The following is a 19,060-nucleotide window of genomic DNA, read 5'->3' on the forward strand; positions in this document are numbered from 1 at the left end:
GGAAGATACGAGCTCTAACATTATGTACACATTTAGACTGGTTTAACTGTAACAGTGCAGAAGAACTTCGGAGTCCTCATATAAGATTAATTTATATGTTGAGTCTGTGATAAAGGTGGCAAATGCAATGTTGGCATTTATTTCAAGGGGAATAGAATATAAAAGTGAGATTAATGCTAAGGCTCTGTAAGACACTAGTAAGGCCTTACTTGGAGTATTGTCAACAGTTTTGGGCCCCATAACTCGGAAAGGATATGTTGTCTTTGGAGAGCAGGTTCACGAGGATGATTCCAGGAATGTAGGGGTTAACATATGAAGAGTGTTTGGCATCTTTGGGTCTGTACTCACTGGAATTTAGAAGTAACTTTTCTGGTTATAAATTGAATTTTAATAAGAGCGAATTATTTCCATTAAATATGCAAGTTCCAATTTATAAACATTTACCATTTAAAATTGTTACAGATTATTTTACTTATTTGGGTATTAAAATTATTAAAAACATAAAGATTTATTTAAAGTTAATTTTTTACCTTTTAATTGACCAAATTAAGCAACTTGCTACCAGGTGGCCTCCATTATCTTTGTCATTGGTTGGTCGAATTAATGCTATTAAGATGATGGTATTACCCAAATTCTTATATTTATTTCAAGCATTACCAATTTTTATTCCTAAATCTTTTTTTTGATATTATTGACTCCAAAATATCTTATCTGTGGCAGAATAAAAATCCTAGACTAGGTAAAAAATATTTACAGAAGTCTAAGAAGGAGGGCGGTTTGGCTTTGCCAAACTTGAGATTTTACTATTGGGCAGTTAATATACAATATTTAATATTTTGGACGCAAGAATCAACTATAGCTGCTTGCCCACAATGGGTAAATTTGGAATGTAAATCTGTACAAGACTTTTATTTGTTTTCAATTTTAGGATTTTCACTTCCTTTTTCTTTATCTAAATTGAATAAACAAATAACTAATCCTATAGTCAAATATACATTGCGAATTTGGTTTCAATTTCGTAAATTTTTTGGTTTGATTTTGGATCATTTTATCAAGCACTATAATATCTAACTTTTTTTCGGACCTCTTTTATGGAAAACAAAAGGTATAACATGTTTTCGTGATTTGTTTTTGGATGATAGCTTTATGTCCTTTGAACAGCTAGCTAATAAATATAATTTACCAAAAACTAATTTTTTTAGATATTTGCAAATTAGAAATTTTTTGTATAATGAGTTACAGTCTTTTCCGAAACTATGTCCATTGGATATTATGGAAAGAATTTTAGCTCTGAATCCTTGTCAAAAGGGTTTAGTAGCTGTCATTTATAATATGATCATAAAAATACAGCCAGAAGTATCAGAAAAAATTAAGAAGGAATGGGAAAAAGAACTTCATTGTCTTATATCCACTGAGCAGTGGGAGAAAATTTTATTATTAGTCAATTCGTCTTCTATTTGTGCTAAGTATGCCCTAATACAATTTAAGGTTGTACATAGAGCTCATATGTCTAAGGATAAACTTGCTCGATTTTATTCTTATGTTAATCCAACCTGTGACAGATGTCATTCTGATGTTGCTTCATTGACCCATATGTTTTGGTCTTGCCCTTGTTTGCAAAATTATTGGAAAGATATTTTCGTATTATTTCAATAGTTCTGAATATCAATTTCCAACTGCATCCTATTACTGCAATTTTCGGCTTACCAATGGTGGATAATAGTCGTTTATCCTCCTCATCTCGACGAATGATTGCATTTGTTACATTATTGGCTAGAAGATCTATTTTATTGAATTGGAAAGAAATTAATCCTCCAACTATATTTCAGTGGTTTTCTCAAACTATCTCTTGTTTGAGCTTAGAAAAAATTAGAAGTGTTGTTTTTGATCCTTCAGTTAAATTTGAAGAAACTTGGAGACCATTTATTCAACATTTTCATATGAGTTAAATTGTCTTTTCCTAAACCTCACTTTTATTATCCTTAATTATTTGGTTGGAGGTTCAGAGTTATTGGCACTACTATATATATCTGACATTATGCAATGGCCCATGTTGGTTAGTGTTTTTATTTCTTCTCTTTTTTTGGGTTTTTTTTTCTTTTTATTTCTTTTGTTCATAAATACTATGAGTTTGGGAGGCTATATATATTGATTATTATATATTTGAATGTCTACTTAAACTATTAACCATGTCCTCTCAAACTCTTAGTATTCATGTTTCATTTATGTTTGCTTAAAAATTAATAAAAAGATTTAAAAAGAAAGAAAGGAATTTAGAAGAATGCGGAGGGGGTGGGTTTGAATCTCATTGAAATCTACCAATATTGAAAGGACTAAATAGCATGGATGTGGTGAGAATACACTTGGGTATCCAGAACTTGAGGGCACAACCTCAAAATTGAGGGGCAGCCTCATAGAACAGAGGTAAGGAGGAATGTTTTGAGCCACAGAATAGTGAGTCTGTGGAATGCTCTGCCATGGACTACAGTGGAGGCCAAATCTGTGTGTATGTTTAAGGTGGAAGTTGCTATTTTGCTGATTGGTTAGGGTATCAAAGGATTGGCATGAAGGCAGGTGAATGGAGTTGAGTGGGATCCGGGATCAGCCAAGATGGAATGGTGGAGCAGACTTGGATGGGCTGAATGGCCTAATTCTGCTCCTGTGTCTTGGTCTTATGGTAATTGGCCCCTTTATTTAACTTTTTCTTTCTCTTAATAATTGATAAAGCTGAAATTAGTAAATATATTTTCTTTATAGTGCTGCCCACTAATTGTGTATAAGCAGTACTTACACAGTATTTGCTCATATTGAGGTTTCTTTAATCCTTGTTTGGTTATACTCCAAATCATACCAACCCTAGACGTATATTGTTTGTGAAAGGTGGCCTCCTCACTGCTGAGTTATGTGGCTGTTAGCAGAGGTATTGAGCCGTGTTTGGATACAAGCCCAGTGAGGGGCTACACAACTCTATAAGACAACCCCTCATGCTAAACACTGAAAAGAGAAGTCCAAGCTTATTCAATCTCTCCTTATAACTCAGGCCTGCAAATTACAATGGGAGACAAAATGCTTGCCAAAAGGGCAATGTTACAATAGTCATGGGTGACTTCAACATGCATGCGGATTGGGAAGATCTGGTTGGTGCAGGATGCCGGGTGGCAGAATTTCAGGAGCGCTATGAGATAGCTTTTTAGAGCAGTTTGTGGTTGAGCCCACTGGTGGACCAGCTATTCCGGATTGGGTGTTGTGCAATGAACCAAAATTGTTAAGAGATCTTAAGGATTCCTTTACCTTAGGGACCAGTGATCAATTTCACCCTGAAATTTGAGGAGAAGCAAAAGTCAGATGTATAGTATTACAATTAAGTAAAGAGAATTACGGAGGCATGAAGGAGGAGCGGGAACAGAATTGATTGGAAAAGAACAATGGCAGGGTTGATGGCAAAGCAGCAATGGCTGGAATTTCTGGAAGTAATTTGGAAGGCACAGATATATACAGCCCAAAGAGCAAGAAATATTCTAAAGGAAAGATGATACATCCATGGCTAACAAGAGAAGTCAAAGCCAACATAAAAGCCAAAGAGGGGACATATAATACAGTAGCTTGTCATCACACAAAGATGCTGAGAAAGTGAAGCAGTCATCAGAGTACTTGCAAGTCAAAGGAATAGGGCTTCAGCAAGGACAGATCTAGGTGAGGTAGGTTACGTTTTTTTCCCTCTCTAACAAGAATAGTGGGTATGAGTGCAAGGCCAGTTTTCTGTTCTGGGTGTCAGATGTGGGATGTCCAGGAGACTTGCAGCCTCCCTGATGGCCACGCCTGCGCCAAGTGCATTGAGCTGCAGTTCCTTAGAGACCGTTAGAGAAATGGAGTGCAGCTCGATGACCTTTGGCTCATTAGGAAGAGTGAGGAGGTGATAGACAAGAGCTACAGACCGGTAGTCACCCCAGCCACAGGAGACAGATAAGTGGGTGACCATCAGGAGAGGGAAGGGAGGGCGACAGGTAGTAGAGAGCGCCCCTGTGGCTTTCCCCTTTAACAATAAGTACTCCATTTTGAGTGCTGTTGGTGGGGGGAGGGGGATCGACCTTCCTGGGGGAAGCAACAGTGGCACTGTGTCTAGTCCTGTGGCTCAGAAGGGTAGAGAATGGAAGAGGATGGTAGTGGTAATAGGGGACTCTATGGTTAGGGAGACAGATAGGCAATTCTGTAGGCACCTATGATCTTAGTGAGTGGATCAAAACGTGGAACTATGACGTTGTGGCATTACAGAGGCTTGGATGTCTCAGGGGCAGGAATAGCCACTGAGTGTCAAGCTGCTTTAGATGTTTTAAAAAGAACAGAGAGGGAAGCAAAAGAGGTGGGGCGTGATATTGCTAATTAAGGATAGTGTCACGGCTGCAGAAAGGGAGAAAGTTGTAGAGGGATGGTCTGCTGAGACAGTGTGAGTGTAAGTCAGAAATAGGAAAGGAGCAATGACTCTATTGGGTGTTTTTTTCTAGTTTCTGGAATGGTCCCTGGAGACAGGAAAATTGTAAGTGTGACTGTACTCTTCAAGAAGGGAAAGAGGCAGAAGAAAGGAAACTATCGGCCAGTTTGTCTGCCTTTGGTGGTTGGGAAGATGTTGGAGTTGATTATTAAGGATGTGGTCTCAGGGTACTTAGAGGCATGTGATATATAGGCCATAGTCTATTTGGTTTCCTCAAGGAAAAATCTTGCCTGACAATTCTGTTGGAATTCTTTGAAGAAATAACAAGCAGGATAGACTTGGGAGAATCGGTTGATGTTGGATTTTCAGAAGGCTTTTGACAAGGTGCCTCACATAAGGCTTCTAAACAAGCTATGTGCTCATAGTATTACAGGAAAGATTCTAGTATGGATAAAGCGGTGGCTGATTGGCAAGAGGCAAAGATTAGGAATAAAAGGAGCCTTTTTTGAGTACCTGCCAGTGACTGATGGTGTTCCACAGGTTGGGACTGATTATTTTTACAATGTCAATGATTTGGATGAAGGAATTGATAGTTTTGTTCCAAAGTTTGCAGACAATATGAAGATAGGTAGAGGGGCAGGTAATATTGAGGAAGTAGAGAGGCTACTCAAGGACTTAGATTAGGAGAATGAGCAAAGAAATGGCAGATGGTGTATAGTGTCAGGAAATGTATGGTCATGCACTTTGGTAGAAGAAATGAAAGGGTTGACTATGGAGAGAAAGTACAAAAAAATTAAGGCACAAAGGAGATTGGGAGTCCTTGTGCAGGATTTGCTAAAGGTTCATTTGCAGGTTGAGTCTGGTGAGGAAGGCAAATGCTATGTTAGCATTTATTTCAAGAACACTAGAATATAAAAGCAAGGATGTAATGTTGAGACTTTATAAATCACTGGTCATGCCTCACTTGGAGTATTATGAGCAGTTTGGGGCCACTTATCTTAGAAAAGATGGTCTGAAAGTGGAGAGGGTTCAAAGGAGGTTCACAGAAATGATTCCAGGATTGAATGGCTTGTCATATGAAAAGTTTTTGCTGGCTCTGGACCTGTATTCACTGGAAGATTGAGTGGTGACTTCACTGAAACACATTGAATGGTGAAAGGCCTTGATAGGGTGAATGTGGAGAGGATGTTTCCTATAGAGAATAGGGAGGTGTCGTTTTAGAACAGAGATGAGGAGGAATTTCTTTAGCCAGAGGGTGATGAATCTGTGGAATTTTTCACCACAGGCAGCTGTGGAGGCCAGGTCTTTATGTACAGTATATTTAAGGCAAAGGTTGTTAGATTCTTGATTGGTCAAAGCATGAAAGGATTTGGGAAGAAGGCAGGAGATTGGGGCTGAGAGGAAAATTGGATCAGCCATGATGAAATGGTGGAGTAGACTCGATGGGCCAAAAGGCCTAATGCTGCTCCTGGATCTATGGTCTTGTGGCCTTCCAGTCCTGGCAATTCTTGTGACTTTTCATTGCATCCTGCCCAGCTACCTCCTCCTTATTGCTAGATGATTAGAACTACACAGAACATTCCAGCATCATGATATTCCAACTCTGGTATGCAGCACCCAGTTCAATGAAGAGAAGCATACCATAAACTCTCTTCACTACTTTGTATGCCAGTTTTCATGGATCTTTGTACTTGTACCCCAAGATATCTCTGTCATATAGCATTCCCCAGGGCACTGTATTTGTCATTCCTGTCCTGGTTTTTCTTCCTAAAATCCATTATTTCCACTTCCTTAAGTCTTCCTGTCATTCCTTTGTCCATTCTCCCAGTTATAATGTCGTACAACACAGAAACAGGCCCTTTGACCCAACTGATCCATGCCAAGCAAAATTCCCTACACTCATCACATTACTCATGCTTAGCCCACATTCCTGTGACTCTTCCCTATCCATGTGCCTATTCAAGTATCTTGTAAATGTTCTTAATGTACTTGGCTTAACCACTTCCACTGGCAGCTCATTTCATATATTGCCCACCCTCTGGGTGGAAAAGTTGTCTCTCAAGTTCTTATTCAATCTCTCCACCTCTCACCTTAAACGTCTTCACCCTAGTTCTGGATTCCCAAACCATGGGAAAAAGACATTGACCCTATGTGTGCCTGTCATGATTTTATATGCTTCTAGATGATCTAGATCCTTTTGTAACAGACAACTTCCTTCACTGTCCAATGTCATGCATAGAATTACAAATCACGCCAACTACGTTCTCATCCAAGTCATGAATACAGATAACAAATAGCAAGTGAGTCAACATCAATTCCTATGACATGCCCATGGTCACAGGCCTCCATTATGAAAAGCAACCCCCTCCCCACGAATAGCCTGTGCCTTTTCTCATCAAGCCAATATTATGTCCAACAGACATGAGGAAATCTGCAGATGCTGGAGATTCAAGCAACACACACAGAATGCTGATGGAACACAGCAGGCAAGGCAGCATCTATAGGAAGAAGCACTGTCAACATTTCGGGCTGAGACGCTTCGTCAGGACTAACTGAAAGGAAAGATAGTAAGAGATTCGAAAGTAACATGGGTCCCAGCTATGCCTGCCTTTTTGTTGGCTTTGTGGAACAGTCCATGTTCCAAGCCTATATGGGTATCCGTCCCCCTCTTTTCCTTCGCTACGTCGACAACTGCATTGGCGCTGCCTCTTGCACACGTGCTGAGCTCGTTGACTTCATTAACTTTGCCTCCAACTTTCACCCTGTCCTCAAATTTACCTGGTCCATTTCCGACACCTCCCTCCCCTTTCTTGATCTTTCTGTCTCCATCTCTGGAGACAGTTTATCGACTGATATCTACTATAAGCCTACAGACTCTCACAGCTACCTGGACTATTCCTCTTCCCACCCTGTCTCTTGCAAAAATGCTATTCCCTTCTCGCAATTCTTCCATCTCCACCGCATCTGCTCTCAGGATGAGGCTTTTCATTCTAGGACGAAGGAGATGTCTTCCTTTTTTAAACAAAGGGTCTTCTTCCACTATCAACTCTGCTCTCAAACGCATCTCTCCCATTTCCCGCACATCTGCCCTCACCCCATCTGCCCTCCACCCCACTCGGGATAGGGTTCCCCCTGTCCTCACCTACCACCCCACCAGCTTCCGGTCCAACGTATAATTCTCCGTAACTTTTTGCCACCTCCAACAGGATCCCACTACCAAGCACATCTTTCCCTCCCCCCCCTTCTGCTTTCTGCAGGGATCGCTCCCTACGCGACTCCCTTGTCTATTCATCCTCCCCATCCCTTCCCACTGATCTCCCTCCTGGCACTTATCCTTGTAAGGGGAACAAGTGCTACACCTGTCCTTACACTTCCTCCCTCACCACCATTCAGGGCCCCAGACAGTCCTTCCAGGTGAGGCGACACTTCACCTGTGAGCCGGCTGGTGTGGTATACTGCGTCCGGTGCTCCCGGTGTGGCTTTGTATATATCGGTGAGACCCGACACAGACTGGGAGACTGTTTCGCTGAACACCTATGCTCTGTCCGCCAGAGAAAGCAGGATCTCCCAGTGGCCACACATTTTACTTCCACGTCCCGTTACCATTCTGATATGTCTATCCATGGCCTCCTCTACTGTCAAGATGAAGCCACACTCAGGTTGGAGGAATAACACCTTATATCCTGTCTGGGTAGCCTCCAATCTGATGGCATGAACACTGACTTCTCTAACTTCTGTTAATGCCCCTCTTCCCCTGCTTACCCCATCCCTGATGTTTTAGTTTTCTCCCCCTCTTTTTTTTCTCTCTCTCTGCCCATCACTCTGCCTGTTCTCCATCTCCCTCTGGTGCTCCCCTCCCCCTTTCTTTCTCCCTAGGCCCCCTGTCCCATGATCCTTTCCCTTCTCCAGCTCTGTATCCCTTTTGCCAATCACCTTTCCAGCTCTTAGTTTCACCCCACTCCTGTCTTCTATCATTTCGTATTTCCCCCTCCTGCTTTTAAATCTCTTGCTATCTTTCCTTTCATGTAGTCCTGATGAAGGGTCTCAGCCCGAAACGTTGACAGTGCTTCTCCCTATAGATGCTGCCTGGACTGCTGCATTCCACCAGCATTTTGTGTGTGTTGCATTATGTCCAGCAGGTTTGTTTTCCAGGGGTTTCATGTGATCTCACCTTCTGGACCAGTTAAAACTTATTCCTGCTGACTTAAAGAAACTGTAGGATAAAGTGTCCCAACCTTTTTTTTTATGCCATGCAACCCTGCCATTAAGCAATATAAGATTCTTACATTCTAACCATATTTTTTAAAATTCTATCCATATGGCCTCACTGGATGATCCAGAAATATATTCTTTAAGAACTGTTGTGGTGTCATGTTGGCATGAAAGGGGAACTGACCAAGGTTAACTGGAAAGGGACAATAGCAGGAAGGACAGCAGAGCAGAAATGGCTGGAGTTTCTGCGAAAAATGAGGGAAGTGCAAGTCAGATATATTCCAAATAAGAAGAAATTTTTAAATGGAAGAAGGACACTACTGTGGCTGACAGGTGAAGTCAGAGCCGAAGTAAAATCAAAAGAGAAGGCATAAAATGAAGCCAGAGCTAGTGAGAAGATAGAGGATTGGGAAGCTTTTAAAAACGTGCAGAAGGAAACTAAGAAGGTCATTAGGAAGGAAAAGATGAATTGTGAAAGGAAGCTGGTGACTAATATCAAAGATGATACTAAAAGCTCTTTTAAGAATATATAGGGTAAAAGAGTTGTGGGTAGATATAGGACCAAGAGAAAATGACACTGGAGATATTGTATTGAGAGACGCAGAGATGGCAGAGGAACTGAATGCATATTTTGCTTCAGTCTTCAAAGTGGAATACATCTGCAGTATACCGGACATTCAAGAGTGTCAGGGAAGTGAAGTATGTGCAGTGAAAATTACAACTGAGAAGGTGCTCAGGAAGCTTAATGGTCTGAGGGTGGATAAATCTCCTGGACCTGATGGAATACACCCTCGGGTTCTGAAGGAAGTAGCTGGAGAGATTGCGGAGGCATTAACAGTGATCTTTCAAGAATTGATAGATTCTGGCATTGTACCAGATGACTGGAAAATTGTAAATGTTACTGCACTATTTAAGAAGGGTGGGAGGCAGCACAAAGGAAACTGTAGACCTGTTAGCCTGACGTCAGTGGTTGGGAAGTTGTTGGAATCGATTGTTAGGGATGAGATTACGGAGTACCTGAGGCACATGACAAAATAGGCCAAAGCTAGCATGGTTTTCTGAAAGGAAAATCCTGCTTGACTAACCTACTGCAATTTTTTGAGGAAATTACAAGCAGGGTGGACAAAGGAGATGCAGTGGATATGGTGTACTTGGATTTTCAGAAGGCCTTTGACAAGGTGCCACACAGGAGACTGCTTAGCAAGATTAGAACCTGTGGAATTACAGGGAAGTTACTAGCATGGGTGGAGCGCTGCTTTATTGGCAGAAAGCAGAGAGTGGGAATAAAGGGATCATATTCTGGCTGGCTGTTGGTTACCACTGGAGTTCCACAGGGGTCGGAGTTGGGACTGCTGGTTTTTACGATGTATGTCAATAATTTGGACTATGGGATTAATGGATTTATTGCTAAATTTGCCAATGATACAAAGATAGGTGGAGGAGCGGGTAGTATTGAGGAAACAGGGGAGACTTTGCTTACTTTACTTTTATTGTCACCAAACAATTGATACTAGAGCATACAATCATCACAGCAATATTTGACTCTGCGCTTTGCACTTACTGAAGTACAAATCAAAGTAAATATAATAAAATTTTAAATTATAAGTCAAAATTAGAAAATAGAAAAAGGAAAGTAAGGTAGTGCAAGTCAGGTCCGGATATTTGGAAGGTACGGCCCAGATCCGGGTCAGGATCCGTTCAGCAGTCTTATCACAGTTGGAAAGAAGCTGTTCCCAAATCTGGCCATACGAATCTTCAAGCTCCTGAACCTTCTCCCGGAGGGAAAATGGACAAGGAGTGTGTTGGCTGGGTGGGTCGTGTCCTTGATTATCCTGGCAGCTCCGACAACATGCGGTGTAAAGTGAGTCTAAGGATGGAGCACACACAAAATGCTGGTGGAACACAGCAGGCCAGGCAGCATCTATAAGGACGAAGGGTCTCGGCCTGAAACGTCGGCAGTGCTTCTCCTTATCGATGCTGCCTGGCCTGCTGTGTTCCACCAGCATTTTCTGTGTGTTGCTTGAATTTCCAGCATCTGCAGATTTCCTCATGTTTCCCAAGGATAGAAGGTTGGTTTCTGTGATGTGCTGGGCTAAATTCACGATCTTCTGCAGCTTCTTCCGGTCTTGGACAGGACAACTTCCATACCAGGTTGTGGTGCACCCTAGAAGAATGCTTTCTACAATGCACCTATAAAATTTAGTGAGTGTTTTAGGGGACAGGCTAAATTTCTTCAGCTTTCTCAGGAAGTAAAGGTGCTGGTGGGCCTTCTTGGCAGTGGACTCTGCTTGGTTAGACCAAGTCAGTTCATTTGTGATATTCACCCCGAGGAACTTAAAGCTTTTGACCTGTTCCACCTGCGCACCACCGATGTAGATGGGGTTGTGTGGTCCGCTACTCCTTCTGAAGTCAACAACCAATTCCTTTGTCTTGCTGACGTTGAGGGATAGGTTATTGTTTTCGCACCATGCCACCAGGTTCTTAATTTCCCCTCTGTACTCAGACTCATCATTACCCAAGATATGGCCTACAATTGTGGTGTCATCAGCAAACTTATATATAGGAGAAGATGGCAATGCAACGCAGCACGCGCGGCCTCTCTGGAGAATGGATATCCATTGCGTGTTAAGTAGGGATCCGTGCACAATCCTGATTTGATGGAGGCAGACGTGAGAGCGTGGAGGAACATCTGGAGAAACTTCTGAAATGCCCACTTTGCTGCCGCTGCTGCTGTGCGGTCCGGAATCTCCGGAGGAGAAGGCCTCCGAGACCTCGGCTTTGCTTGTTTCAGCGGCCGGGACGAGGTCGAAGGCGCTCGGGAGGCTGTATCGGAGGGGCTTGCCGGAGGCTCGAAGTTTTTGGACGGACTCAGAGTCTGCTGTCGTCGGGTGCTTCCGAGGCATTGTCAGTGCCTGGAAGTTTATGGCAGCGAAAGTTCTCCCGTTTTCTGCCTGGTATCGGGATGATTGGGGCGATCAGGACTTGAGACTTTTAAACCGCATCCATGGTCTGCGTGTATCGCACTACGGTGTTGTTTTGCACTGCTGTAACTATACGCTATAATTATGTGGTTTTGTCAGTGTGAGTCTTGGTTTGTCCTTTTTTTTATTTTGTGATAACACTCCAGAGGAACATTGTATCATTTCTTAATGCATGCATTCATTTCTAAATGACAATAAATGAGGACTGAGTGTCCTCATAATCTAATATTGAGCTTGATGGAAACTTGGCTACACAATCATGGGTGTACAGTGAGTACAGCAGGGGGTTGAGTACACAGCCTTGTGGGGCACCGGTGCTCAGAGAGATTGTAGAGGAGAGCTTGTCCCCTATTTTTACAGCCTGGGTCCTGTCTGTGAGGAAGCTGAAGATCCAGCTGCAGATCTGAGTGCTAAGACCCAGGTTCCGGACTTAGATAGTTTAGGGGAATGGGCAAAGAAATGGCAAATGAAATACAATGTTGGAAAGTGTATGGTCATGCACTTTGGTGGAAGAAATAAATGGGCAGACTATTACTTAGATGGAGAGAGAATTCAAATGCAGAGATGCAAAGGGACTTGGGAGTCCTTGTGCAAGATAACCTGAAGGATAATTTCCAGATTGCATTGGTTATGAAGAAGGCAAATGCAATGTTGGCATTCATTTCTAGAGGTATAGAACATAAGAGCAGGGATGTGATGCTGAGGCTCTATAAGGCACTCATGAGATCACGGTTGGAATATTCTGTGCAGTTTTGAGTGCCTTATTTTACAAAGGATATACTGACATTGGAGAGGGTTCAGAGAAGATTCACGAGAAAGATTCCAGGAATGAAAGGGTTACCGTATGAGTAACGTCTGGCAGCTCTTAGGCTGTATTCCCTGGAGTTCAGGAGAATGAGGGGGGGATCTCATAGAAATATTTCGAATGTTAAAAGGCCTGAACAGACTAGATATGGCAAAGTTATTTCCCATGGTAGGGGAGTCTCGGACAAGAGGACACGACTTCAGGATTGAAGGACATCCATTCAGAACAGAGACGCCAAGAAATTACTTTAGTCAGAGGGTGGTAAATCTGTGGGATTTGTTGGCACAAGCGGCTGTGGAAGCCATTTAGGGCAGAGATAGATAGGTTCTTGATTAGCCAAGCCGTCAAAGGATATGGGGAGAAGGCAGGGGAATGGGGATGACTGAAAGAATTGGATCAGCCATGATTAAATGGCGGAACAGACTCAGTGGGTTGAATGGCCTACTTCTGCTCCTATCTCTTATGTCTTTCCTAATTAAAAATACAACTCCACCTCTCTTGGGCCTGTTAGTATCTGAAACATTGATTTGCCAGTCCATGTTTCTAAAATAGTTACAATATCATAATCCCATGTGCCAATATATATTCTAAATTCTCTACTTTACCCAAATACAATTTAGCCTGATGCATCTTCCTTACTCCCTGTGTCCCATTGTATCTTCAGACCCAAGCACAGAATTACACAAAGACTCTAAAGAGTTAAAGAAAACTAGGAATTTTATTAACAAAAGAGACAAAGTAAGACAGTGGAACTTACAAGGTCTTGAATAACTCAGTCAGGACTTCACTCAGCACTGGCTCTTTAAATACAATACAGGATATGAAAGAAGCTGTGCTCAGCAGATAAAACCCCAGATTAATTGCAAGATAACAAGTAACTATCCGAATGCAAGACAAGAGTCCAAGGATACACCTGCAAAGTCTCAGAAAATTAATTGGAAGTAATTGAGGACAATTGAATCTTAAATGTAAATTAGAGTAGACCTGACAATAACATATAAAAATCCAGTAGCACAATACAAATAATTATAATTAATAAAATGCGGAGAATATCAAAAAAAAGCAAAAAATTCAGAGCCCTCCGAATATTCTACCAATGACTCAAAGTTGTGACTCCCTGTCCTGCCAGTACTTGTTTTACCTGCTACATTTGATTGACTTAACTGCTTCATTTTCCTCAATCTCCTCCAAGTACAAACCATGCGTCTTGTACAAGTCACCTCTGTCCCAGAATAAATTCCAAGGGCCCAAGAGCATAATCCCACTCTGCTCCACCAGATTTTCATCTGCCCTGTCCTTCTGTTTCTAGAATATGTAGCACATGCAACTGGGAGTAATTTGGCCAGGTCTGACATATTGTGTGCAGTTGCCTGTTTGGAGGTGAGTGAGCATGAGATTTAAAATGTGGGTGGAACCTTTTGGAACTTTTTGTCAGATTTGAGTTATCGTGGGCAGTCACTTATTTGGGGGTGAGTGCACATGATATTTAAAATGTGGAACTTTTTAGTAGGCTTGAGCTATTATAGTTTATTAGGCATTTGGGAAAGACCTATAAAAGGAAGTCAGGTGTAAGTGGAGCGATCATTGTTGGAGAGGACAGAGTTAAGAGCGGAGATCTTGAGGTTTTAGTTCAAGAGGCTTTGGCAAGAAGAGCTGAAGGCTGAGGTAAGTTTATGGTTAAGATTTTAGACCTCGCTTGAGTAGTGACAGTGGGCCCAAGGTCAGTGGTATTTTCTTTTATCAGATGTGGAAGTTATGGAGACCTCCAGTCTCCTTGATAACTACATCTGTGTAAAATGCATCAAGCTGCAGCTCCTTACAGACCATGTTAGGGAACTGGAGCTGCATCTGGATGACCTTCGGCTCATATGGGAAAATGAGGAGGTGGTAGGTAAGAACAAAGGGAGGTAGTCATTCCTAAGTTGTAGGAGGCAAGAGGCTGGGTAACTGCATACAAGGGGAAGTTCAAAGTAAATTTATTACCAAAGTACATATTTGTCACATACTGTATACTACCCTTTGATTCATTTTCTTGCAGGCATTTATAGTAAATGTTGGCATTCATTTCTAGAGGAATAGAGTATAGGAGCAGGGATGTGATGTTGAGGCTGTAAAAGGCACTGGTAAGACCTCACTTGGAGTACTGTGTGCAGTTTTGAGATCCTTATTTAAGAAAGGATGTGCTGACGTTGGAGAGGGTTCAGAGAAGATTCACTAGAATGATTCCGGGAATGAGAGAGTTAACATATGAGGAGTGTTTGATCGCTCTTGGACTGTACTCCTTGGAGTTCAGAAGAATGAGGGAGGAACTCATTGAAACAGTTTGAATGTTGAAAGGCATGGACAGAGTGGATGTGGCAAAGTTCTTTCCCATGGTGGGGGAGTCTAGTACGAGAGGGCATGACTTAAGGATTGATGGGCACCCACTCAGAACAGAGATGCGAAGAAATTTTTTTAGCCAGAGGATGGTGAATCTGTGGAATTTGTTGCCACGGGTGGCAGTGGAGGCCAAGTCATTGGGTGTATTTAAGGCAGAGATTCATAGGTATCTGATTAGCCAGGGAATCAAGAGTTATGGTGAGAAGGCAGGGGAGTGGGACTAAATGGGAGAATGGATCAGCTCATGATAAAATGGTGGAGCAGACTCAATGGGCCAAATGTCCGACTTCTGCTGCTTTGTCTTACGGTCTAAATACAGTAGAATCAATGAAAAACTGCACATAAACAAACAACCAATCTGCAAAAGACAACAAATCGCGCAAATAGAAATAAACAAATACAAAGTAAATAACTATTAACAAACTAAATAAACAAACAACATGAGTTGTAGAGTTCTTGAAAGTGAGTCCGTAGATTGTGGAATCAGTTCAGTGTTGGTATGAGTGAAGTTATCCACTATGTGAGGGGTAATAACTGTTCCTGAACCTGGTGGTGTGGGACCTGAGGCTTCTGAACCTCCTTCCTGATGCAGCAGCAAAAACCGAGCATAGCCTGGATGGTAGGGATCCTCCATGATGAATACTGCTTTCCTGGGACAATGATCCTTTGTCAACCTGCACAGTGGTGGGGAGGGCTTTACCTGTGATGGATTGGTCTGTAACCACTACTTTTGGTAGGCTTCTCCATTCAGAGCATTGTGTTTCTATACTAGGCCATGATGCAACCAGTCAGTATATTCTCCACCACACATCTACAGAAGTTTGACAAAGTTGTAGATGACATAACAAATCTTCGTAAACCTTTAACAAAGTAGAGTTGCTACTATGCCTTCTTTGTAATGACAGTTCAATGTTGGACTCAGGAATGACCCTCTGAAAAGATGATGCTGAGGAATTTAAAGTTACTGACCCTTTCCACCTCTGATCCTCTGATGAGGACTAGCTCATGGACCTCTGGTTTCTTCTTCCTGTAGTTAATAATTGCTGATGTTGAGTGAGTGGTTGTTGTGGCACCATACAGATAGATTTTTAATCTCCCTCCTATATTCTGATTTGTAACCACCTTTGATTTGGCCTACAATAGAGTTGTCATCAGCAATTTTAAATGTGGCATTGGAGTTGTACTTAGCCTCACAGTCATAAGCATATAGCAAGTAGAGCAGGGGTCTAAGCAGATAGCCTTGTGGTGCACCTGTATTGATGGTGATTGTGGAGGAGATGTCGTTGCCAATCGAAACAAACCAACTTTGTTTATTCAATCTATTTTATTGAAATGTGGCATTGTTGATATTGGATGTTTCTTACATCCTTTAGATTGGGAGCACTCGTTTTTTCCCATGTTCATCATACATATTCCAGGATTGATTTTTTTTTATTGTCAAATGATTTCATCAGTTCGTTCCTATGAATATAAAGAAATTGCTGTTTTAGATCATGCTCCTGTATTTCTATCTTTAAATCTTCCTGGTTTTCCTCAAACAAACAAAATTTGATATTTTAATACAATTTTGTCATCTGATAAGGATTTTTTAAAATTTCTAGAGAGGCATATTATTTTATTTTTTGAAGAGAATAAAAGGGAAGAGACTTCTAATCTTACTGTATGGGACACTTTCAAGGCCTATATTAGAGGACAACTTATCTCTTATACTGAAAGGGTTAAGAATAAAGCTAATAAAGAAAATTGAACTAGCCAATCAACTGAAACAATTCGATCAAAAAATATGCTATAGCTCCAGATCCTGTTTTATATAAAAAGACGTGTTGAAGTTAAAACTAAATATGATCTTCTGTTTAGGTAGCCAATTGAAACTCAACTTCTTAAAGATAAAACTCAATTTTACAGTCACGGAGATAAAACAGGTAAAGTATTGGCCAACCTATTAAAAACTTCTGCAGTTAAATGACAAATTAAAGAAATTTACAACACTAATGGTGTTACGACAACTGATCACTCTGAAATAAATGATACCTTTAGAGAGTTCTATTCCGAACTTTATAGTTAATAACTCCTCAGGGGTGATTGGTAAGTTCATGGCCTAAGGTAGAAGGAGATGAGTTATTAACTTCAAACTTTCTGCGTAATCACTCAAAGAGTTGACCTGCATGTGCATGTACCGAGAGCTGTATAACTCACCTCCTTCTACTTTAGGCCATGAACTTATCAATCACCCTTCTGTGGACATTTTCTGGAGGTCCAAGATCCGTATGCTCCATGACCGCTGGACGAAGTGTGTAAATGTAGGAGGGGACTATGTTGAAAAATAAATGTGCTAGGTTTTCTAAAATTGACTCCTTCTACCTTAGGCCAAGAACTTATCAATCACTCCTCGTATGTTACACCTTCATTTAAAATAAAGCCAGTTAGAGGTGTGTTGAGCTCTTAATAGTCTGGGGAACTAGAGTGATGTGCCAGCCAATCATAATAGATTGTGCAAATGATGGAAATCCAGTGCAACACTATAAATTTTAGAAGAACTTAACATAGCAGGTAGCATTTAAGGAGAGGAATTAAAGTTGGTGTTTTGGGTCAAAACACTTCGTTAGGACTAGGGCTGGAATGAGGCTTTTCTCAGATTGGAGAAGCAACACCTCATTTTCTGTCTGGAAAGCCTTCAACCTGACAGCATAACTCTGATTTCTCCTCCTCCTCTCTTTTTCCATTTCCCATTTTGTTTCCTCTCTTATGTCTTCTCATCTCCTCAGCTGCCTAGCACCTCCCTCTGGTGCCCTTCTCCTTCCCTTTCTCCCTTGGTCTTCTTTCCTCTCCTGTCAGATTACTCCTTCTTCAACCCTTTTACCTTTTCCACTTATAACCTCACAGCTTCTTACTTCATTGACCCTCCCCCCTTTCTTAGCTTCACCTATCACCTAACTTGTACTCCTTTGCCTCCCTCCATTTTATTTTGTCTTCTTCACCCTTCCTTTCCAGTCCTGATGAAGTCTTGTCCTCAAAATGTTAACTCTTTATTCCATTCCATACATGCTGAGTTCCTCCAGCATATTTGTGTGTTGTAATGTGACAGCCTGTGGTCTCCCTCTCACTCTTCAAAAACCTAAATGAACGGTGTGCACATTACTCCTTTCTCATTCATTTTATTGTATCTTTGTTTACAGCAAATGACAAGACCAACATTTTTTGCAAGAAAGTTTGAATCAACTGTTAATCAGGAAGTCATTGACATCTTGGACTCGCATTTGTATGGCAGTTACCCTCCTGGGACAGCAGCTCTGAAAGCCTACTGGGAGAATGTCTTTGATCATGTGGACGGGCTGAGCAGTCTCACTGACGTTGCAATTACCAGCTATCTGGTTTTCTTCAAGCTGGGCCTGAGCAAGCTGCAGACGGAGCAACAAAGAACAGCCAGCCACTGCAGGTATGAGAATAAACGGTCCAGTAGCTGAGCCACGCTATCAAGCACCCTGTCAACGAAGTAAAGGAGGAAGGTACTTGTCCATGTAGCTCTAGACTGGACTCTGGCTTCTTACTCCTGATTAGCCCAGGAGCACATTCCGAGAAACTATAGTATCAAGAAAGGCAATGAATGCCATGGTTTTTGATGGTGGTCCCATGGTGGCTACAGGGCATGAACGTGATTCCGTGTCGTCAGTACCATCACAGATGGTTTTGTTGAAGACTTGAGTGGTTTGTGGTTTGAAGCAGGAATTCTCATGAGTTGATGTTGAGATAGTGTTTATTTAAGGACGTTGTGAGAAAATTGTAAAACTATTGTTTCCTTGCTGGAGATTGCTTGCCGTGCCTTCCATTCTATGATAAAATCATTGAGTCATACAGAATAGAAACAGGACCTTCTGTCCACTACCTACTAAAGTACACATCTAAACTTGTCCCATCTGCGCACATTTGGCCCATATCCTTAGAAACATAGAAAACCTACAGCACAATACAGGCCCTTCGGCTCACAATGCTCTGCAGAACATGTACTTACTTAGGAATTACCTAAGGTTACCCATAGCCCTTTATTTTTCTAAGCTCCATGTACCTATCCAGGAGTCTCTTAAAAGATCATATAGTATCCCCCTCCACCACAGTTGCTGGCCGCCCATTCCACGCACTCCCCTCTCTCTGCGTAAAAAACTTACCCTGATATCTCCTCTGTACCTACTTCCAAGCATCTTAAAACTGTGCCCCCTCGTGTTAGCCATTTCAGCCCTGGGAAAAAGCCTCTAACTA

General features: G+C 41.7%; 1 protein-coding gene across 2 annotated transcripts in view; it reads left to right on the plus strand.

The window, feature by feature from the left end:
* Positions 1-19,060, plus strand: part of xylt2 (xylosyltransferase II) — a 275,890-nt gene that overhangs the window by 229,611 nt on the left and 27,219 nt on the right. For both annotated transcript variants that reach the window (XM_059949008.1, XM_059949009.1), the window contains one exon: positions 17,983-18,242. In XM_059949008.1, coding sequence (XP_059804991.1) covers positions 17,983-18,242 — 260 coding nt within the window. The remainder of the gene's footprint in view (positions 1-17,982; positions 18,243-19,060) is intronic.

The sequence above is a fragment of the Hypanus sabinus genome, chromosome 23 (assembly GCF_030144855.1).
Source record: "Hypanus sabinus isolate sHypSab1 chromosome 23, sHypSab1.hap1, whole genome shotgun sequence".
Taxonomy (NCBI): Eukaryota; Metazoa; Chordata; class Chondrichthyes; order Myliobatiformes; family Dasyatidae; genus Hypanus; species Hypanus sabinus.